General features: G+C 39.8%; 1 protein-coding gene across 1 annotated transcript in view; it reads left to right on the top strand.

The window, feature by feature from the left end:
• LOC126456073 (WD repeat and FYVE domain-containing protein 3) overlaps positions 1–24,220 on the top strand; it is a 303,206-nt gene extending 278,986 nt beyond the window's left edge. Inside the window, 3 exon segments of the mRNA XM_050091831.1 lie at positions 4,731–5,435; positions 9,647–9,956; positions 23,317–24,220. Coding sequence (XP_049947788.1) covers positions 4,731–5,435; positions 9,647–9,956; positions 23,317–23,434 — 1,133 coding nt within the window. The 3' untranslated portion in view covers positions 23,435–24,220.
• The last annotated feature ends 339 nt before the right edge of the window (positions 24,221–24,559 follow it).

The raw sequence follows: 24,559 nt of genomic DNA, 5'->3' as shown, positions 1-24,559 counted from the left end.
TGACGAAATCTGCTCACTGACTTTTTACTTGTTTCATTCCAGCTGTTTTTTCTCCATATCTTTTTATGAAGTATTCTAGTCTCATCATCTTTATTTTTAACAGGGCGTTTAGTGTTTTCATCTATCTTTTTATCAAGGTGTTGAGTGTTTTCATCTACATTTTTATCTATTCCTTTCAAGTAGGACGTGTTCTCCTCCATCTCTCCCATTATTGATACTAAGAGTGTTCGCATATCTAAATGCCCTTGGCTGCCAGTGCTTATATGTGTAAGTTCTTGTTCTGTCTTATTTCCTTTATTTTATAAAATTTCTAACCATGCCCACAAGATTTATATACTACTGTCTTTCACTTCCCCTGCATCGTCCATGAAATAAGATTCTGTTGCAGTAGTTCCCGACACTTCTGTAATTCCTCAGTCTGCATCTACCTTTGTCTTAGCCATGACAATTTCGGTTCCCAATTTGTTTAACTTACTTTCACTACCTCTCTTGATATTTTCATCCATGACTTCCTAGTACTCGAGTCTCATTAACTTGATTCTTATTTTCTGATGTAATGCATTATCTTATTCACAACAGATCCACAAAATGCACTTCTCCTCAACAGTGGCTAAGCAGTAATGCCACATGCAACCCAATGAAGCAATAAAGCTTTCTTTTGACACTCACTCTTGTTTCTGGTTGAGAATGTAGCTCACTCTGCTGTGCTACCATCATTGATGTGTTGCGATATGATGTTTTGTGCCACTGTAATCCATCATGTTTTCTGTTTGCTGGTGGTGTTCATGCTTTGACACACGACACTTCTTGTGCATGTGTCAGTAACTGTCAATGTTCACACGCAAAGTACATACCCTATCGTTGCCTTGCGTAGTTCAGTAAGTTTCCTTTCTGTGCTTGTTAAGTCTGAAAATTGCACCATGGCATGAATGCCACTTGCAAGTCTATAATTTTAAAATTTCTGACTATGTTCCTAATGGTTGGAAATTGGACTATATGGAAAGAGATTTACTTCAATCATGATGTGCATAAAAAAATGAAACTGCAGCCTGACTGACCTTGGCATAAGCAGCTGTTTACTACAAAATCAATTGTGAAATATGGTAAGACCCCTCCAGAATAAAATAATATTAATTAATTTATCTTCAAACAATGAAAAACACTTTGGACTGCACTGCAGTCATTGACTTTAATGATATGGATAATTATAGAATGTCATTCACCACAGTGAAGCCACGGATGATTCTACATTCCTATTCCAACAACATATTCCCATTAATGCATTATTAAAGACTTAAGCTAACTTCACATATTTGTGATTCACAGCTCTTTCACTACATGTTCACTCGACCGAGTCTGCCGCACTACTGCTCTTGTGCACTCGCTACTGTCTCGATTGTTGTCATGGCAAGATAATGTCCTGCCCACCACAAAAAAGATGGGAGACTGCAGGAAGTTCTAGAAGCTAAAGATCGCCACCTAGCTCCTGCTGATATATAGTTCACTGGAAAGTATACAGCATTCTTACTTACCACCTACTGAGGTTTTAAATTTCCTTGCACAGCACTCTGTCATTGCATTTGAGCCTTGAAAATGATGAGTTATGCAACTGTCAAAATATCAGCAGTTGTCACATTCATCACACCTTTGCATACCTTTAAATTGTTAGGACATTTTATACACTGTGAGGAAATCGGGTTTCTGCACAATGTTTGGATCTTGGGTGTATAATTGAACATCTCAGCTGATGCAGCTATAATTAATGATATAAATCTAAAAGATCCTGAGAGAATGACTTTCTTTTACCAGGTGTGATACATCATTTGTCTTCTTGAGTTGTTTTAGTAGCATCGTCAAGAGACTATCATTCACCAAAATTATTCTTCGTGGACAAATTTATTTCAGTACTAGCTTAGCGTCCACCACTTCACTTGCGTACACTGTATGTCTGCAGGGATTTTTCTGTTTGTCTTTAATAGAATTTTTCTGTTGTTCTCAAATTGCAACACCTTCTAAAGTAGTCATGCTAATTAAGATCATGGAAGCATGGTCTTTTCTGAATGCACTTCTGATCAAAAAAGCAATTCTGGTAGTTGGAGTCCATGGTTTTTGTTAATTGTGCCTCTTGCATTTTTATGGTGATATTTCTGTAGAAACTCCCCCCCCCCCAACACATATTTCTTTATATGTAACCAAGGTAACCAAGAAATGAAATACCAGTTTGTGTGGATTTAGTTCTAAAACTTTTTTAATATAATGCAATATTTTCTTAAAATCTTTCTCCCCTGTTTCACCCTTCAGGGGTTGAATATTCAAAAACAGTGAAACAGGTGGTTTTTTTTAATTTCTGAATGAGAAGTCAGATACCAATTTTCATAGAAGTAGCTTTAAAATCTTTAGTAGTTCTTTAATAATGATTTATTTTTTAAAAAATTCATGCACTATTTTGCCCCCTTAGTGATTGAATATCCAAAAAAGTGAAAACATGTATTTTTTTATTTCTGACTGAGATACCAAACACCAATATTTTTAATTCTACAGCAAAATTGTCTTAATGGTGAACTATTTTGAAAAAGTCATTCATCCCCTATTGCACCCTGTTAGGAATGGAATTTCAAACAATCCCTTCTCAAACGATGCCTACAGTATAAGATCAACACCCTGTCCAAACATCAAGCAAGTTTCTGTCCTTACAGGTTTGAGCTGGACAATGATGAGTGAATGTATCAGTCTGGCCCTATTTCACTCCCCTTAGAGCTTGAATTTTCAAAAACGAAAACAGCGAAACACGTATTGTTTCATTTCTAACTGAGAAGCCAAATACCAATGTTCAAAGATTTAGCTTTAAAAATGCTTTCACAATGAAATATTTTCATAAAACATTTCAGCCACTATTTCACCCCCTTAGGGGTTGAACTTCCAAAAACAGTGAAATGCATATGTTTTTTTTTTATTTCTAATAGAGAAGCCAAATAGAAATTTTCATGGGTTTAGCTTCAAAATGACTGCATAATGAAATATTTCCATACAGACTTCCATCCCCAATTTCACCCTCATAGGGGTTGAGTTTCCTTAAACAGTGAAACATATATTTCTTTATTTCCAGCTGATACGCTAAATTCAAATTTTAACACATTTAGCTTTAAAAAAAGCTTTCACAATGAATTATTTTGTTAAAACATTTCATCTCCTATTTTACACCCTTAGGGGTTAAATTTCCAAATTTTGATTGTAACTGAAAAGTCATATACAAATTTTCATAGACGTAACTTTAAAAATACTTCAGTTGTTCTCTAATAATGATTTATTTTCAAAAGAAGCTTCCACCCACTATTTCACCCCCATAGTGGCTAAATTTCTTAAAGTGCTGAAACGTGTTCTTTATTTCTGACTGAAGAAACCTAATACCAATTTTCATAGGTCCAGCTTCAAAATTGCCATAATAGTGACATATTTTCAAAAAGCCTTTCAGCCCCTTAGGGGTGGAATATTGAAAAATCCCTTCTTAAACAACACCTACTGTACAAGAACAACACACCTCTGGAAATTTCAAGTTTCTGTCCTTAGTGGTTTGGGCTGGGCAATGATGAGTCAGTCTCTGCCTCCCTTTCATATATAGAGTTTTAATCTTGGAGTCCTCCAAATGGTTCTGATTGTAAGTTATTGTAAATCTGTGTATCATCATATTTAGACCATGGAGGAGTTTCAGCACCATGCAGCCAAATCAAAAATGTCCTCATCAACAAACAAGAGGAGGAGGATGGATGAATGTGATCCAAATTTAAGACAGTCCTCAAAATGCTCCACAAAGAATTAGGTCACTGCTGTAGACAAAGGAAGAAACAATGGCCATTCTGTCAGTCATTCCATAAAATTTACACCAGGCAGAGAGCATGTAGAACAGTGGTCTGCCAGCTGAGACTAAGAAACTGTTCGAACATACTTTGCTAACAAATTCCTTTTAAGTTAAAACTGTCAGTTCTCAAAGACAACAATGTAAAACACCATTAACAATATTATGTGAAGAAAAGTTGCCATGCACCACATAGCAGAGATGCTGAGTCGCAGATAGGCACAACAAAAAGATTTTGACACTTAAAGCTTTCGGCCAATGGCCTTTGCCAACAATACACACATATACGCGCTCACCGCTCACGCACTCACGCAAATGCAACTCACACACATGACTGCAGTCTCAGGCAACTGAAACCACAGTGCCCACACTTCCATCCTAGCTTTTCCATTGTGTAAAACACTATTAAAAACTTTAAATCTGATGCAGATACAAAAATTAAAGAAATTTATCAAAGGATTTCACATCACATCTAAATCTTAAACATATTATCTACTACAATGGATATGGTCATATTTTATCATCTCTAATTAAATATATCAACTGCTTCAATAATACCTCATTTCTTGTGCCGTGTGTATCACCTGATCGGAATTATGGAGTGGCTTTTACTTTCCTTCAGCACCTTGTGTTATTTTTCCCTTGACCTTCCTTTTTCTCTGTAGGGTAAAGAATTTTTCAAGAGTTATGAAAGCTAGAAATTCAACTGCATTTTTAAACTTCTTTGTCAATCTTCCTGCAGTTGTTCTTGTTCTGGCTGTTGGTAAGTAAATTTATCTCTTGTGTCATAAGTACTGCTAAGTCTCATAATTTTTTGACTGCTATTGTCATGTAGATGTGTTGCTGACTTTAAAAGATTGGTTTGTTTTCCAAACAGGTTTGCTAAATAAGAGTGGCTCTGAGAGCAGTTTGTCAGATGAGGATGCACCTGAGGCAGCTTGTGACACATCTAAGAAGGAACTAGAAGCTGCCAGCATAGAAGAGAAAGAAGCCTGCAGTGATGATGATAAGGTACCTCAAGAAGAGGAAGTGTTTACAGAAGACAGTGTCACTGCTAAGACTAGTGACACACGTTCCAGGGAGAGGTCTGTTAGTGCTAACGATCCTGACAACTCCGATGTGGGAAAGGAAGCTGGGAAGGACGAGGTGCGCGAAGTTTCACCCTGTCAGGCCGAGCGCCTCCACAAGGGCGACTTGCACCGACAGCACGCCGTCAGAGGCGCTAGCACAGACTCCTCAGACTCGCTGGTGGTGTTGCGCCGCAGGTCGTCAGCTCGTGCTAACCCACAGTTCCGCAAAAGTGAAGGCAGCACGCTGATAATGTCGGCAGCTCTGTCGGAGAGCGACAGCAACTCGGCGGGTCTCGACGGGCCTCTGCCCGCTGGTGGAGTCGTGGCAGTGGGTGAGGAGGGTGCTAGGATTCGTGCGAGCAAAAGTGATACTAGCCTTCCTGATTCATTTGTTATCGTGGAGCATGCAGACACGATTGAAAGTTCGCCTACAACAAGGACCAGTGTCGACACCAGCTGTGTGCCCAATAATAGGATTCGCCGCAGAAATCCGCAGAATGTACTGAGAGAAGGTAAGTAAAATATACATTTCTTCAAGCCTAAGAATGGCAGTCTTTTTCATTTTAGATGCAATCACCCACTGATACATATCCATGTCCACATCCATTGTTAGTCTCATGTTCAGGTTTGCGCAAAAACCTTGTATCTGTGCCATTATTTTAACTGAGGTAACAACATTATACAAAGAGATAAATATTAATTAGTTGCTGTGTGTTGTTATGACCTGCTGCAGCAAAAGGGGTGGGTAAAATGCAAATTTCATGTGGTATTAAAAACTGACTCCAAACTTGTAGTTTACAATTGGGATTTAGTTTTAGCTTCAAGTTATTACTCACCGTGAGCATAGTCAGTACAATTTTCTGACTCATCTCAAAATTGGCTTTGCCATTGTGGTTGCTTTATTAATAGTGGTAATTATATTTCTTCTTGCTGTCTCTTTTTGTGCTCTCTTTTCATCCTCTAAATGACACAGTGCCCATGATTTTAATGAATGTAAGCTACCATTGACAGCTTGCATTATCTCCATCATGAAAATAGTCATCACTAGTGATAGTTGTAAGTCCAGTTCCCTCCTATCAATCCATCTATTTTGGTATCAAGTGTTGAGGTTGTAACACGACTGGCTAATAAAATGTATGCTGCAGGTCAGCCTAACAAACCAAATGTCAAAATTATTGAGGCTTTTTTGCTCATGGAGCGAAAGGCTATTTACAATTTGTACAGAAACCAGATGGCAGTTATAAGAGTTGAGAGGAATGAAAGGGAAGCAGTGGTTGGGAAGGGAGCGAGACAGGGTTGTAGCCTCTCCCCAATGTTATTCAATCTGTATATTGAGCAAGCAGTAAAGGAAACAAAAGAAAAATTCGGAGTAGGTATTAAAATCCTTGGAGAAGAAATAAAAACATTAAGGTTCGCCGATGACATTGTAATTCTGTCAGAGACAGCAAAGGACTTGGAAGAGCAGTTGAACGGAATGGATAGTGTCTTGAAGGGAGGATATAAGATGAACATCAACAAAAGCAAAACGAGGATAATGGAATGTAGTCGAATTAAGTCAGGTGATGCTGAGGGAATTAGATTAGGAAATGAGACACTTAAAGTAGCAAAGGAGTTTTGCTATTTGGGGAGCAAAATAACTGATGATGGTCGAAGTAGAGAGGATATAAAAATGTAGACTGGCAATGGCAAGGAAAGCATTTCTGAAGAAGAGAAATTTGTTAAAATCGAGTATAGATTTAAGTGTCAGGAAGTCGTTTCTGAAAGTATTTGTATGGAGTGTAGCCATGTATGGAAGTGAAACATGGACGATAAATAGTTTGGACAAGAAGAGGATAGAAGCTTTTGAAATGTGGTGCTACAGAAGAATGCTGAAGATTAGATGGGTAGATCACATAACTAATGAGGAGGTATTGAATAGGATTGGGGAGAAGAGGAGTTTGTGGCACAACTTGACTAGAAGAAGGGATCGATTGGTAGGGCATTTTATGAGTCATCAAGGGATCACCAATTTAGTATTGGAGGGCAGCGTGGAGGGTAAAAATCGTAGAGGGAGACCAAGAGATGAATACACTAAACAGATTCAGAAGGATGTAGGCTGCAGTACGTATTGGGAGATGAAGAAGCTTGCACAGGATAGAGTAGCATGGAGAGCTGCATCAAACCAGTCTCAGGACTGAAAACCACAACAACAACATTGACAAACTGCCTGCTGTCTACTGTCTCTGCCTCCGGTTCTTTGGCCAACATTTGTTTAATGATTTTTCTGGCATTTTGCTAGTACAAATGGCTAGTGTTGTCAAAGATTCCCCCTCCATTGATGATGGCACACTGGATTCAAACTAGTGACCACAGATTATTCCTACATATGCATCGACATCTACATTTGAGGATACCTTGTACTACTACTTGTCATTTCCATCCCTGTTCCACTTTCAAATATAGAGAGAGAGAGAGAGAGAGAGAGAGAGAGAGAGAGAGAGAGAAATGACTGTCCATATGCCTCTGTATGAGCCCTAATTTCTCCCATGTTATGTTTGTGGCCCTTATGTTGTGAAATGTATGTTGGCTGCAGTGGTGTTGTTCTGCAATTGGCCTCACATCCCAGTTCTCTAAATTTCTGCAATAGTGCCTTGCAAAAAGAGCGGTGTCTTCCGTACAGGGCTTCTCATTTGAGTTCTCAAAGCATCTCCATAACACTTGCCTGCTGATTGAGCCTGTTAGGAGCATGCCTCTGAATTTCTTCAATGTCTTCTTTTAATTCGATATGGTGGGTATCCCAATTACTCAAACAGTATTCAAGAATGTGTAGTACTGCCATTCTATACACAGTCTCCTTTATGAATGAACCACATTTACCCAAAATTCTCCCAAAGAAATGAAGTCGAGCATTAATCTTCCCCTCTACCAACCTGATATGCTCATTCTATTTCGTATCACTTTGTAAAATTAAGCACAGATATTTTACTGATGTGACTGTGTCAAGCTGTTCTTTTTCCCACTTATCCACATTAACTTACATTTTTCTACATTTAGAGCAAGCTGCTGTTCACCACACCAACTAGAAATTCTGTCCAAGTCATCTTCTATACTCGTATAGCCACTAGACGACATCATCTTCCTGTACACCACAGCAAACAGCCATAAATTGCTGCTCACCCTATCCGTCAGGTCATTTATGTATATAGACAATAAAAGCGATCCTATCACACTTCCCTGGGACACTCCTGACAATCTAGCTCCAGTATGGCTGGCAAAATTTATAATCTGTTTCTTCAGGGCTACTTCAAGTGCTTTTCTCTGATGGCAACGTCTGAGGTATTTCCGAGGTCATTACCACTATGGTTCTCGCCTTGTTATCTGCAACTGTCATTCGTTGCAGCAAGAGAATCAAGAATCCATTCACCTTGAGGCTTTCCTCTTTCTTTTTGAAGCTGTTGTCATTTCTGTAGCTTACCTGGACAGATGGTTGTTACATAACACGCTTTTTGATTTTTTTTTTTTTTTTTATGCTGAAAAATATTATGCATTTTTATTCTGTCATTCCTTGCATACATTTGCTATCTTCTAGTGCTAAAGTGTTCTCTGAATCAAACTTCCTTTGGTCTTTCTGGGGAAAAAAAGAAACGAAAATGGTAGTTGCCACTGCCACATTCAACTTACTCACTACACAATGAAGCAAATCTCTTCCACCTCAAATTTTGGCAGCTCACCACACCAAAATAGACAGGTTACAATAAACATGGATATTCAAAGCAGTCCATTCTTTAAGCAGAAAATAATGCTTTTCCTTGCTTCCTACAGTTCTAAAACATGAACTCCCAAATCAGTAACCAAAACTGTCTGTATGTGGGGCTAGTACCACTGGCTTCATACAACTATATGAAAAATATTATCAGTAGCCTCCATTTCTTTATCAAAATACAATTTAATCTATTCCACCACTCTAGACAACCTACCACCACATAGCTCAAAAAAAAAGGAAAGCGGCGGTTCAACTCGTTGGACACTGTGCAGCATGTAGATAGCTACCAATTCCAGATAATGAATGGAACAATTACTGAACAAACTGCTCTAGACCTAGTTTACTTTACAGTCAACTGATGATCACTGTTTTTCCCAAACATCGTCCTTTACCTAGATTAAATGTTACTGCAGTAAGTAATGGTTTTGCCTCTTCTCTCTGAAACTTAGGGAAACTAAAATGTGAAAATAACATTATTTGTAGCTGAACTACTGATCACAACAGCATGCAACCAATTTACCCCAAAGAAAATGCTTCCCTCATGCCAATTAGATGACTGTACTTCACTGGTCAACACACATTGTCGATTCGAAACCAAAAACTCAACTGTCTTAAAAAATCATTCTTATCATGAACACAACAACAAATGAACAGCATCATTTGCAGTTTTTAACAATGATTGACTGTATGTAATGCATTCATTAGCATCTATGACATGTATTCCATATTTATGCATCATTCGCCAGTTCTGAAAAATTCCCTTACAAATACTATCCTATTACATAATAATAAAAATTTTATATTAATTCATATTATAGATCAGATATATATTAATGGATGGGCAAGTGTCTTGGAATTTGATAGGATTTAAATTTTGGGTTTGGGTTTGTTTTAGCATGTATTGAAGGTAACAAATTAATATTTGTAATTGACTGTCCTATACTTCCTATATTTGAGCTATGTTGTTGTTATATATCATAGGTTTCCGCTGGCAGAGGCAGCTAGTGTTCCGCAGTAAGTTAACAATGCACACAGCCTACGATCGCAAGGACAACGCAGAACCCGCATCAGTAACGGCTCTCGCGGTGTCACGAGATCACCGTGCTGTGTTCGTGGGGGATGCACGAGGTAGAGTGTTTTCTTGGAGTGTGTCTGATCAGCCGGGGCGGACAGTAGCTGATCACTGGGTCAAGGACGAAGGGACAGACACTTGTGCAGGCTGCGGAGTGCGCTTCACACTCTACGAGCGCCGTCACCATTGCCGTAGTTGCGGAGGACTCTACTGCTCCAGGTATCATTGTGAGATTTTTTTATATTGTGATAAATTTCCTCATTTCCTTGCAGATTTTCTGTCTCAATAACTGCGTTAGTTGAGGCGTGTGTTATTTCCATTTCCATTTTAGAATCTTTCAGAGCTCATTGTAAAAACCAATATTTGTGCTAATGTACGAGAGCTGCCCAGAAAATAGATTACATTTCAGTACCAAACAAGTGTTGGAAAAATTATGATGTTTTATCCTCATTTTGAAAGTGGCAATTAAATACTACTTTTCAATGTAGTCTGCACACAAATTCAGGCACTTATCATAAGAGCAAAGAAGCTTTGAAATTTCATCATTATAAAAGTCTCCAACTTGAGACTTCAGTGGGTTAGTAACACCCTCCCACGGATCGCATTATTGTCAAAGTGCTGTGCTGCGAGCCAGGTCTTCATTTCTGGAAGCAGATGGTAGTCAGTGGGTGCAAGATACGGACAGTACAGTGGATTTGGAAAGAATCCGTAAGTGTCAATGATACAGCCATACACTGGTTCTTGCGATTTTCTTTCAAGATTTTTGGTATGTATCTTGCATAAAATTTGTGCTGACCTAGCTTCTATGCAACGATTTGACCCAACAGACTTTGTGAAATTTGTGGAAAACTAAATGAGAGCTCCATCATCGTGAATTGATGGTTTTCTTCACTTGTCTCATTGACTTTTGTGACCTGTTCATCAGTCACAACGCTTGGTCATCCAATAGTTCCATCAGTTTTAAACGTAATAAATCATTGGCACAATCCACCTTCAGTGATTACGCTGTTTCCGTACACTTCACACAGTTGCCGATAGATTTCAATAGGTTTCTGGTTTTTTGCCAACAAAAATGTTATTACTGATGACACTTTGCAACTTACGTGATTTTTGATTTGCAGCAAACTTACGTTGTGAAATGATGGGAACAACACAGCTGGATGCCAACTGAATGGACAGATGCTTAGGCAGTGACAAGGCCACTCTAGCTCAGCCCATTGTTGCTGAGGCAAAAATGTAATCTACTTTCTGAATAGCTTTTGTCTATAAAATTCTCTAAAATCTTTTTTGCATCATGTTTATGGCTCACATAGTTTTCAGTTTCTTAATCAAAAACTTAGTTTTCAATGCTCTTTTGACCATAGGAAATAGCTATGCTTAGCCACTTGTGTAAAGGAGGTAAAATTAATCCTGCTTTCTCAGTACAGTTCAGTTCAGTAAACACGCAATGTTTTCAGTTTGAATCGTACAGTGTGGATGACTTGTGTGCAGCGCACAGTCCATCAGTGTGTCTGGAGTGTGCACACATTGTTACTTTACAATAAGGAGGTTCGTCACCACAAGCTGTTATCTGCTAGACGGCATACAGCTCCATCATTCAAACATCCACGTATTACTGTGAGACATAAGACGGTCGAAACCACCAATAGTCGGGTGTCAGTGTCTACGGGCACAAAATTCACCATGCGACAGTGTTGCCATTGTCTGATGGGCTGCCTGCCTGAAAGCTGCTGCGCAGCTTTTATCTCTCCCCTCCCCTCCCCTCCCCTCCCCTCCCCTCCCCTCCCCTCCCCACCATCCTCAGACTTGCCACTCGATTCACGATACATGCTTTCAAAGATCACTGCCTTGAACACCGATGGCACACACTACTGCAGTAGCCTAACAAGTTGGCAATCACAGAACACCGCCTATCTGAATTACACAGAGTGGATTACAACCACAACAAGGTGCAGACACGGTCATCAAACATCTGGGACAGTGTTAAAGAATCTGTTGGGGAATCAAGCAACAGAACAGCTGATTGAATGTGATAGTTGCTACATCCTTAGTAATGGCACACATTCCTGGGCCGCACAGTGAACGGAACGAGCTGGCAGACCTATCCATGGGCAAGGACTGCAGACAGAGTGGCAGGTCAAAGGGAGAGACAAGATAGAAGCCTCACACCAGCTCCAAAGCAGGCATTTTGTCAGTGCATCTGACAATGGCAACCTGGTCGCTTGCCGAAATATCGTTCCCGTTGTACACTGACATCGAGCCATTCACCTATGAACTATTTTGTCATGAATTACACAGGGAGAAGTTGAAGAGTCCCATCACTTTGTAGTGGTTACCCACAGTCAACAACTCCCCTGCCTACAAATTATGGCTCATAGGTATACCTCTTTGGAGTCAACTAGGAGGTCCTTCCAGAATGAGATTTTCACTCTGCAGCGGAGTGTGCGCTGATATGAAACTTCCTGGCAGATTAAAACTGTGTGCCCGACCCCCAAGACTCGAACTTGGGACCTTTGCATTTCGCGGGCAAGTGCTCTACCATCTGAGCTACCGAAGCACGACTCATACCTGGTCCTCACAGCTTTAATTTTGCCAGTATCTCGTCTCCTACCTTCCAAACTTTACAGAAGCTCTCCTGCGAACCTTGCAGAACTAGCACTCCTGAAAGAAAGGATACTGTGGAGACATGGCTTAGCCACAGCCTGGGGGATGTTTCCAGAATGAGAGTTTCACTCTGCAGCGGAGTGTGCGCTGATATGAAACTTCCTGGCAGATTAAAACTGTGTGCCCGACCGAGACTCGAACTTGGGACCTTTGCCTTTCGCGGGCAAGTGCTCTACCATCTGAGCTACCGAAGCACGACTCACACCTGGTCCACACAGCTTTACTTTTGCCAGTATCTCGTCTCCTACCTTCCAAACTTTACAGAAGCTCTCCTGCGAACCTTGCAGAACTAGCACTCCTGAAAGAAAGGATACTGTGGAGACGTGGCTTAGCCACAGCCTGGGGAATGTTTCCAGAATGAGAGTTTCACTCTGCAGCGGAGTGTGCGCTGATATGTAACTTCCTGGCAGATTAGAGCACTTGCCCGCGAAAGGCAAAGGTCCCGAGTTCGAGTCTCGGTCGGGCACACAGTTTTAATCTGCCAGGAAGTTTCATATCAGCGCAGACTCCGCTGCAGAGTGAAAATCTCATTCTGGAAACATCCCCCAGGCTGTGGCTAAGCCATGTCTCCACAGTATCCTTTCTTTCAGGAGTGCTAGTTCTGCAAGGTTCGCAGGAGAGCTTCTGTAAAGTCTGGAAGGTAGGAGACGAGATACTGGCAGAAGTAAAGCTGTGAGGACCGGGCGTGAGTCGTGCTTTGGTAGCTCAGATGGTAGAGCACTTGCCCGCGAAAGGCAAAGGTCCCGAGTTCCCGTCTCGGTCGGGCACACAGTTTTAATCTGCTAGGAGATCCTTCTTGGCCCAGACAGTATGCACCCATCTCCACAACATCAATGTGGCATGTAGTTATCCATTGTAAACAACAGTTCAAACATCCCATCATTGTGGTGCGTGAAGGAGGGGAGCACAGAACCTGAATAAATGGTGTCTGGTTTTCTTCACTGACAAGTGGTAGATTTATCAGATGCCTGACGATCATCATAAAAGAATATGGATAAAGGGGGTGTGTATTTCAGGCACACAGTACCACAGGTTGAGTAGGGAGCCGGGTCAGTCATGTTTTGAGTCTTTACCGTGTGTGGTGACAGACAGCTCTCATTGATATCAAAGGGAATTTAAGGGATTTACCTTACTAGGACAGGATCTTCCAACTTATTGTCCAGTGCTCACTGGACATTTTGATCATGAGTTCATCTTCTGAGACAATAATGCATGGGCACATGACATCAGTCTCTGAATACCTATCTACAGGAGGCAGGAATGAGCTGAATGAAACTGCTCCCAGTACATCTACATCTACATTTATACTCCGCAAGCCACCCAACGGTGTGTGGCGGAGGGCACTTTACGTGCAACTGTCATTACCTCCCTTCCTGTTCCAGTCGCGTATGGTTCGCGGGAAGAACGACTGTCTGAAAGCCTCCGTGCCCGCTCTAATCTCCCTAATTTTACATTCGTGATCTCCTCGGGAGGTATAAGTAGGGGGAAGCAATATATTCGATACCTCATCCAGAAACGCACCCTCTCGAAACCTGGCGAGCAAGCTACACCGCGATGCAGAGCGCCTCTCTTGCAGAGTCTGCCACTTGAGTTTGTTAAACATCTCCGTAACGCTATCACGGTTACCAAATAACCCTGTGACGAAACGCGCCGCTCTTCTTTGGATCTTCTCTATCTCCTCCGTCAACTCGATCTGGTACGGATCCCACACTGATGAGCAATACTCAAGTATAGGTTGAACGAGTGTTTTGTAAGCCATTTTCTAAGGACTCTCCCAATGAATCTCAACCTGGTACCCACCTTACCAACAATTAATTTTATATGATCATTCCACTTCAAATCATTCCGCACGCATACTGCCAGATATTTTACAGAAGTAACTGCTACCAGTGTTTGTTCCGCTATCATATAATCATACAATAAAGGATCCTTCTTTCTATGTATTCGCAATACATTACATTTGTCTATGTTAAGGGTCAGTTGTCACTCCCTGCACCAAGTGCCCATCCGCTGCAGATCTTCCTGCATTTCGCTCCAATTTTCTAATGCTGCAACTTCTCTGTATACTACAGCATCATCCGCGAAAAGCCGCATGGGACTTCCGACACTATCTACTAGGTCATTTATATATATTGTGAAAAGCAATGGTCCCATAACACTCCCCTGTGGCACGCCAGAGGTTACTTTAACGTCTGTAGACGTCTCTCCATTGATAACAACATGCTGTGTTCTGTTTGCTAAAAACTCTTCAATCCAGCCACACAGCTGGTCTGATATTCCGTAGGCTCTTACTTTGTTTATCAGGCGACAGTGCGGAACTGTATCGAACGCCTTCCGGAAGTCAAGAAAAATAGCATCTACCTGGGAGCCTGTATCTAATATTTTCTGGGTCTCATGAACAAATAAAGCGAGTTGGGTCTCACACGATCGCTGTTTCCGGCATCCATGTTGATTCCTACATAATAGATTCTGGGTTTCCAAAAACAACATGATACTCGAGCAAAAAACATGTTCTAAAATTCTACAACAGATCGACGTCAGAGATATAGGTCTATAGTTTTGCGCATCTGCTCGACAACCCTTCTTGAAGACTGGGACTACCTGTGCTCTTTTCCACTCATTTGGAACCTTCCGTTCCTCTAGAGACTTGCGGTACACGGCTGTTAGAAGGGGGGCAAGTTCTTTCACGTACTCTGTGTAGAATCGAATTGGTATCCTGTCAGGTCCAGTGGACTTTCCTCTGTTGAGTGATTCCAGTTGCTTTTCTATTCCTTGGACACTTATTTCGATGTCAGCCATTTTTTCGTTTGTGCGAGGATTTAGAGAAGGAACTGCAGTGCGGTCTTCCTCTGTGAAACAGCTTTGGAAAAAGGTGTTTAGTATTTCAGCTTTACGCTTGTCATCCTCTGTTTCAATGCCATCATCATCCTGGAGTGTCTGGATATGCTGTTTCGAGCCACTTACTGATTTAACGTAAGACCAGAACTTCCTAGGATTTTCTGTCAAGTCAGTACATAGAATTTTACTTTCGAATTCACTGAACGCTTCACGCATAGCCCTCCTTACGCTAACTTTGACATCGTTTAGCTTCTGTTTGTCTGAGAGATTTTGGCTGCATTTAAACTTAGAGTGAAGCTCTCTTTGCTTTCGCAGTAGTTTCCTAACTTTGTTGTTGTACCACGGTGGGTTTTTCCTGTCCCTCACAGTTTTACTCGGCACGTACCTGTCTAAAACGCATTTTACGATTGCCTTGAACTTTTTCCATAAACACTCAACATTGTCAGTTTCGGTACAGAAATTTTCATTTTGATCTCTTGGTAGTCTGAAATCTGCCTTCTATTACTCTTGCTAAACAGATGAACCTTCCTCCCTTTTTTTATATTCCTACTAACTTCCATATTCAGGGATGCTGCAAAGGCCTCATGATCACTGATTCCCTGTTCTGTACATACAGAGTCGAAAAGTTCGGGTCTGTTTGTTATCAGTAGGTCCAAGATGTTATCTCCACGAGTCGGTTCTCTGTTTAATTGCTCGAGGTAATTTTCGGATAGTGCACTCAGTATAATGTTACTCGATGCTCTGTCCCTACCACCCGTCCTAAACATCTGAGTGTCCCAGTCTATATCTGGTAAATTGAAATCTCCACCTAAGACTATAACATGCTGAGAAAATTTATGTGAAATGTATTCCAAATTTTCTCTCAGTTGTTCTGCCACTAATGCTACTGAGTCGGGAGGTCAGTAAAAGGAGCCAATTATTAACCTAGCTCGGTTGTTGAGTGTAACCTCCACCCATAATAATTCACAGGAACTATCCACTTCTATTTCACTACAGGATAAACTACTACTAACAGCGACGAACACTCCACCACCGGTTGCATGCAATCTATCCTTTCTAAACACTGTATGTGCCTTTGTAAAAATTTCGGCAGAATTGATCTCTGGCTTCAACCAGCTTTCTGTACCTATAACGATTTCGGCTTCGGTGCTTTCTATCAGCGCTTGAAGTTCTGGTACTTTACCAACGCAGCTTCGACAGTTGACAATTACAATACCGATTGCTGCTTGGTCCTCGCATGTCCTGACTTTGCCCTGCACCCGTTGAGGCTGTTGCCCTTTCTGTACTTGCCCAAGGCTATCTAACCTAAAAAACCGCCCAGCCCACGCCACACAACCCCTGCTACCCGTGTAGCTGCTTGATGCGTGTAGTGGACTCCTGACCTATCCAGCGGAACCCGAAACCCCACCACCCTATGGCGCAAGTCGAGGAATCTGTAGCCCACACGGTCGCAGAACCGTCTCAGCCTCTGATTCACACCCTCCACTCGGCTCTGTACCAAAGGTCCGCAGTCAGTCCTGTCGATGATGCTGCAGATGGTGAGCTCTGCTTTCATCCCGCTAGCAAGACTGGCAGTCTTCACCAAATCAGATAGTCGCCAGAAGCCAGAGAGGATTTCCTCGGATCCATAGCGACACACATCATTGGTGCCGACATGAGCGACCACCTGCAGATGGGTGCACCCTGTACCCTTCATGGCATCCGGAAGGACCCTTTCCACATCTGGAATGACTCCCCCCGGTATGCACACGGAGTGCCCATTGGTTTTCTTCCCCTCTCTTGCTGCCATATCCCGACATGCTACGTGTTTGGCTTGTCAGGGACCACTTGAAATTTGTAGTATGTTCTATATACAGTGTTTTGTATCATAATTATTAGGTTGGTTCATAAGTTTTTAGCATTTTTGTTTTGCATGTTGGTGTTCCACTTACTGTGAGTTTATTTATCGATTGACACATTTTATTTGTAGTTCGCTGTTGCTGTCTTAAGTTTACATATTGTCATTTTGTGATTTGGGGATAGTGAGTGGAGATGTGGATGCTAGGAAATGGAGTTCCAAGTGGAGAAACCGTAACATTTCTGACATATTCTTTTGTGTTTGATTAGAGGGGTGGCAGCGGCAGAGGTAGCCAGAAACAAAATTGTGCCATGTATGGTGACAATCCCATTGGATAGAGCAGAGTAGGAAAATGATTTTCTCATTTTAAGTAAGATTGTTTTGGCATTAGTGACTCTCCACATTTAGGAAGACCTTCAGGGTTTGATGACGAGCATTTAAACACCTCAATCTACAATGAACCCAGTCAGTGTATGCAAGAACTGGCATATGTGATGAACTGTGATCATTTCACCATTGTGCAACATTTGCATGCAATGGAACAGGTTCAAAGATATGGTGTATGGGTACCACATGCTCTAAGCCAAAATCACAGAACTCAGAGGGTGGCCATATGTGCTTCTTTGCTTGCTCAACAACAACGACCATTCCTATCCTATATTATCACAGGTGATGAGATATGATGTCTTTATGCCAATATCAATAAAGAAAGGAATGGCTGAGCCAAAATAAAGCAGCAACTCCCCATACAAAGACCGCCATGCATCCACAAAAGATAATGTTATACATCTGCTTGAACAGCGACAGTGCGGTTTATTACGAATTGCTTCCCTGAGATGTAACCATCACTGATGATAGTTATTGTCAACAACTGAGATGGCTTTCAGGTTCACTCCCGGAGTAACAACTAGCAAGAGTACATGAATGTAATGCTATTCCATGATAATGCCCACCTGTATTCTGCTACACTGACAAAAAGCACGATATAGGAGTTGTGTTGGGAAGTCATTTTGCAGCCACCTTATTCACCTGATATTGCGCCATCTGATTTTCACCTTTTCTTCTCTCTATTGAACAACCTTCAAGGACCTTCCTTTCTGGATGAAAATGTGCTTCGAACATTGCTCAAAGAGTTCTTTGCATTGAAACTGTGATTTCCACAGTTGTGGAATTGCAAAAATGTTGGCAGACTTTTGTGAATAGTGAAAGAGAAGTTATTGCTGATGACTGTAGTCTCTTTTATGTGTGTCTGTTGTGTTTATTAAACTTATAGAAAAATGCTACAAACTTATGCGCCGACCTAATATTATGTGACATGCACTTATGTAACTGGAATTGGTTCAGCCTAATTTAGTAAATATATTTAGTAAATATATACATGGAAGAACCCTGGAGATACTAAAAGGTATCAGATAGATTATATAATGGTAAGACAGAGATTTAGGAACCAGGTTTTAAATTGTAAGACATTTCCAGGGGCAGATGTGGACTCTGACCACAATCTATTGGTTATGACCTGTAGATTAAAACTGAAGAAACTGCAAAAAGGTGGGAATTTAAGGAGATGGGACCTGGATAAACTGAAAGAACCAGAGGTTGTACAGAGATTCAGGGAGAGCATAAGGGAGCAATTGACAGGAATGGGGGAAATAAATACAGTAGAAGAAGAATGGGTAGCTTTGAGGGATGAAGTAGTGAAGGCAGCAGAGGATCAAGTAGGTAAAAAGACGAGGGCTAATAGAAATCCTTGGGTAACAGAAGAAATATTGAATTTAATTGATGAAAGGAGAAAATATAAAAATGCAGTAAGTGAAACAGGCAAAAAGGAATACAAACATCTCAAAAATGAGATCGACAGGAAGTGCAAAATGGCTAAGCAGGGATGGCTAGAGGACAAATGTAAGGATGTAGAGGCCTATCTCACTAGGGGTAAGATAGATACCGCCTACAGGAAAATTAAAGAGACCTTTGGAGATAAGAGATCGACTGGTATGAATATCAAGAGCTCGGATGGAAACCCAGTTCTAAGCAAAGAAGGGAAAGCAGAAAGGTGGAAGGAGTATATAGAGGGTCTATACAAGGGCGATGTACTTGAGGACAATATTATGGAAATGGAAGAGGATGTAGATGAAGATGAAATGGGAGATACGATACTGCGTGAAGAGTTTGACAGAGCACTGAAAGACCTGAGTCGAAACAAGGCCCCCGGAGTAGACAATATTCCATTGGAACTACTGACGGCCGTGGGAGAGCCAGTCCTGACAAAACTCTACCATCTGGTGAGCAAGATGTATGAAACAGGCGAAATACCCTCAGACTTCAAGAAGAATATAATAATTCCAATCCCAAAGAAAGCAGGTGTTGACAGATGTGAAAATTACCGAACTATCAGCTTAATAAGTCACAGCTGCAAAATACTGACACGAATTCTTTACAGACAAATGGAAAAACTAGTAGAAGCCAACCTCGGCGAAGATCAGTTTGGATTCCATAGAAACACTGGAACACGTGAGGCAATACTGACCTTACGACTTATCTTAGAAGAAAGATTAAGGAAAGGCAAACCTACGTTTCTAGCATTTGTAGACTTAGAGAAAGCTTTTGACAATGTTGACTGGAATACTCTCTTTCAAATTCTGAAGGTGGCAGGGGTAAAATACAGGGAGCGAAAGGCTATTTACAATTTGTACAGAAACCAGATGGCAGTTATAAGAGTCGAGGGACATGAAAGGGAAGCAGTGGTAGGGAAGGGAGTAAGACAGGGTTGTAGCCTCTCCCCGATGTTGTTCAATCTGTATATTGAGCAAGCAGTAAAGGAAACAAAAGAAAAATACGGGGTAGGTATTAAAATTCATGGAGAAGAAATAAAAACTTTGAGGTTCGCCGATGACATTGTAATTCTGTCAGAGACAGCAAAGGACTTGGAAGAGCAGTTGAATGGAATGGACAATGTCTTGAAAGGAGGATATAAGATGAACATCAACAAAAGCAAAACAAGGATAATGGAATGTAGTCTAATTAAGTCGGGTGATGCTGAGGGAATTAGATTAGGAAATGAGGCACTTAAAGTAGTAAAGGAGTTTTGCTATTTGGGGAGCAAAATAACTGATGATGGTCGAAGTAGAGAGGATATAAAATGTAGGCTGGCAATGGCAAGGAAAGCGTTTCTGAAGAAGAGAAATTTGTTAACATCCAGTATTGATTTAAGTGTCAGGAAGTCATTTCTGAAAGTATTCGTATGGAGTGTAGCCATGTATGGAAGTGAAACATGGACGATAAATAGTTTGGACAAGAAGAGAATAGAAGCTTTCAAAATGTGGTGCTACAGAAGAATGCTGAAGATTAGATGGGTAGACCACATAACTAATGAGGAAGTATTGAATAGGATTGGGGAGAAGAGAAGTTTGTGGCACAACTTGACCAGAAGAAGGGATCGGTTGATAGGACATGTTCTGAGGCATCAAGGGATCACCAATTTAGTATTGGAGGGCAGCGTGGAGGGTAAAAATCGTAGAGGGAGACGAAGAGATGAATACACTAAGCAGATTCAGAAGGATGTAGGTTGCAGTAGGTACTGGGAGATGAAAAAGCTTGCACAGGATAGAGTGGCATGGAGAGCTGCATCAAACCAGTCTCAGGACTGAAGACCACAACAACAACAATGATTTTTTGAAAGTAACTGCAAATATTCACAGGTCATATTTTGTACAGTACAAGAAATTACATGTTTGTTACGCTCAGAGCCCTGAAGCTGGTCTCTTGTAAATTGCAACCAGTCGCATATGTATAAATCCAGTAAATACAGCTCTTTGTTTTATTCTTACTACATTTGAGATACATGTCAAGTAGGTGAAAGCATGTCACAGTGCACTGAGATGCAGCAGCACAGGATTAAAAGTTCTCTAGCAGCAGACTTTGATTTGATAGACAAGGAAAGATACCCCCTTTCAAACAGAGTGCCTTTATGTTGCTTTATGTTTTGTTTTATTTCAAAGTAAAGTGTTTTTATTTTGTATGTTTGATAAACTTATTCTTTCATTCTCTGCTCCCCTTGAATTTGTCCCCTAAGAAGTTTGCAAATATGCATGTGGTGCAAAATGTTTTTCAGTAGTTCATATTCCTGTACTGAAAATAATATTACCTAAATGGATAAATATTGTTATGTTTTGTTGCTTAATTAGTAGATGTTTAGATCTTTGTACTGTCCAATGTTAATTCATGTCCACCCAGTCAGAACACCACTACGATATTTGGTTGTCTCGTACATCTGTATGGGTGAATGTATTGGTTGTTAAGCTTCATCCTATGTTTTGATTTGTATTATTCACAACAGTTTCGTGCCCAGTGACTTCAGGCAGTTCCCTAGTGCCGTTATGGAACAGTCAATATAGGCCAATAATCTTATGGCGTAATGTGCTTCATGCCTTCACAAACAAAAGTGCAAACATTTTATTTTGATACTCTGCATATCATCATTGTGTGCCACCTATTACAGTGGGCTGCGAACATAAGCTAATTTTTCTCTGGCTGTTCTTGTTCACTGTCAGTCTTACCTTAATCTTATCCGAATACCTCTTGTTGTTTGAAAGTGAGTGTCCACATCATAAAATTACACCTCGAGACAATTCAGTGGCATTGGTTGTACCACTCTTGTGATTGGCCAGCTTCTGTCCTTCCAGTGGCTCCTCAGACGCTGATAAATCACACTGCTGTGTCATCTTCATTCGTACAGTTCCAGCATACCTGATTCTGTGCTTTCAGTAGCTAAGCAACAGACAAGTTGTTATATTTGTTTGCATAACTTGTCCACATGAGAGGAAGGCATTTTTGTTCTTTGTGTAAAAATGTTGAGTGATTATAGTCCAAGTCCAGTAACACAACATTCTTCTCAGAATATCTTGAATAGTCTGCTAGTTGTTTTGTCCAGTAGGTGAAGTTTTCTCCGTATGAATATATTAAATAGTTAAATGGAATATATATTCTTTCATTCAGTTTGCTCTTCTCTTTACCATCGTACTACATTCAAAAATGATCCTAAAGTTTGCATTTGTAATCTAGTTGAATGATTGTCTCCTTAAATTCTGTGATTAGGACTTGTCATATGTTGATATAAAAAACCTTAAGTAATAATGTCTGCATACAAATCATACTCTTAATTAAATACATAAACAGAAGCAAATCGTGCAGATAAATATGCAGATCATTCAGATAACCAAGTACATAAACCAAACAAAATCTTCATTTATACTATATCCAGTGGCACATGGCTACATTTAACTTGAGTTATGGTTGCTCTCGAACTCATAAAATTCATGTACTCTTCAACACTGTAAAAGCTTTCACTTATAAGCATTTTCTTAAGCTTGTTTTTAAAAATGTGCAGCTTTTATATATATACATATATATATTAATTTTTAAGGTTAGGGCACTAAAACAGATTTTGGGATGATACTCGTACATTGCACTTTAGTGATACTGGACTTTCTTTTGTACTTCTCTATGAAAGTCAGTTCTTTGTCTAGTTCACAGTCATGGTAATCTCTGTTTAAAAAGAAAAAAAAAAGAAACCAGGGATGGGATTTCAAAGGGCATATGCTTTCGTAGACATATATAGATGGAAGAGTCATAACGTCCAGTTCTTTCAATATTTGCCTACAGGACTTCCTATGTGTAACACCTTTTATAATTCTTATTGCTCATTTTTGAATCGTAAAAGAGTGTTCTACTAGGCTTTAAATACCCAAAAATAGGAAACTATATTGCTGTAGACTGTACACAAATGCAGAATAGGCACTCATCACTGTTTCATTGCTGTAGGTATTTTTGAGCATTCTAAGTACATAACAGCATTTACTTCATTTTTTTTATTGATAATTATGTTACCCTGTCAAGATACTGAGGGTCTCTGAATTTTGAAACTTATTTTGTTGATGTGAGTCTAAATACATGTTGAGTCAGTATTTTTTGAGATTCATTGTTACTTCTAAAACAATCAAATTATTGATAAAATTATTTAATTGGATAAATAAAAATCTATTTATTCAATTAAATAATTTTATCATTGTTACTTCTGTCACTTTCGTAGTGACCTGTCAAAAGAGAGGTTAGCATGATGTATGCAGGCATGACCTTAAAATTTCTAACATTCTGTAGTATAATATTATCATAAGTAATAGCTTATATACATTAATTATGGTTTCAAAAGTTTAATTCTTTGTTGTAATTTATTCCAAACTTCAGGTGTAGTCGTTTCGAATCAGAAATATCGAAACTTCGTATCCTGAAGCCAGTTCGTGTGTGCCAACGCTGCTATACTTTGTTGCGGCCCCAGCACGCTTCAGGTGATAGTGGTACATAGTTCCCAGTGTTAGTGATACACAGCAACCAGCATCCTTCATAGAGAATAGTAGTTCACACCATTGCCTGGTGTATGTCAATTCACCTCAGGAGGTATTGTATCATGTGAAATCCTCTTTCATTTCCATAAGGTGCAACTTGTATTATGACTAGCAGTATTGATGATACAAACAATAATGGATTTTGTTACTTAGTTGATTAATGTATTGGTAAAGCTGGAATTATGAGTAATGCAACTGTCAAATTATTGGGCATAAATGTGAGGAAGCAAGGGTAAAAGAATGCTGTGTCTTTTTGGAAGACAAGTTGTATGAACACCAAATAATAAATGTATCATAGTTTTGTTATGCTTTTGTACTGTATTTTGTAAGTTTAATTTGCTGCAGGGTGTTAATAAATGTCAGTCTCAACAGTCATATGTATAGTCAGTGCCATTTGATGCTCCAAGTCAGATGCTAGTTTTATGTGAAATTTTAATAACTAGAAATGGCTTCAGATTTTAATTCTTGAATGCTAATAATTGTGAGTTTTTCCTCCCTTTGTTGTTGTTCTTGTTCTTGTAATGACCTATGGCTGTGTCAGTCTCTACCACCCTCCTTTTCTCTCTCATGCTGTCTGGATAATAAGTCATAGTTATAAATACATAGTAAATTGACAGCAGTGGAATTTCCACAAATATTTCTTTAAGTTCCATTAGATTTGTGGTGGAGCTGAATATGACGATGAACTTTGTTTCTTTAGCTTTTTTGTGATTCTTTTTAAATTATTATTGTTAGAATAGCCTTGTAAACTGGTCTTTATTGTTTTTACAATTACTAAAATTTAATTTTCAGTTAATCATTGTTATAAAGCTGTTAATTTGCATTTTTTAATAATAATTATTCTTCTTCTGAATGAAGAATTTTAATTGCTAGTTTTGTTCTTCTGAAAGAAGAATTGTTGTTACAGTTATTAAGTGTAATTTTCAAATTTTCAGTTAATCTTTGTTATACGGCTATTAATCTACATTTTGTCCTAAATATTGGTTTGTATAAAGGAAGTTATGTTTTGATACTGTGTCGGCAGTCTCCCAGTATTTACAAGAAAAGTATTGATATGGAATTATGCACTCCAATACTGGCATTCT

The sequence above is a fragment of the Schistocerca serialis genome, chromosome 1 (assembly GCF_023864345.2).
Source record: "Schistocerca serialis cubense isolate TAMUIC-IGC-003099 chromosome 1, iqSchSeri2.2, whole genome shotgun sequence".
Lineage (NCBI taxonomy): Eukaryota > Metazoa > Arthropoda > Insecta > Orthoptera > Acrididae > Schistocerca > Schistocerca serialis.
The sequence above is the reverse complement of the archived record's forward strand: the minus strand, read 5'-3'. Positions and strand labels throughout refer to the sequence as shown.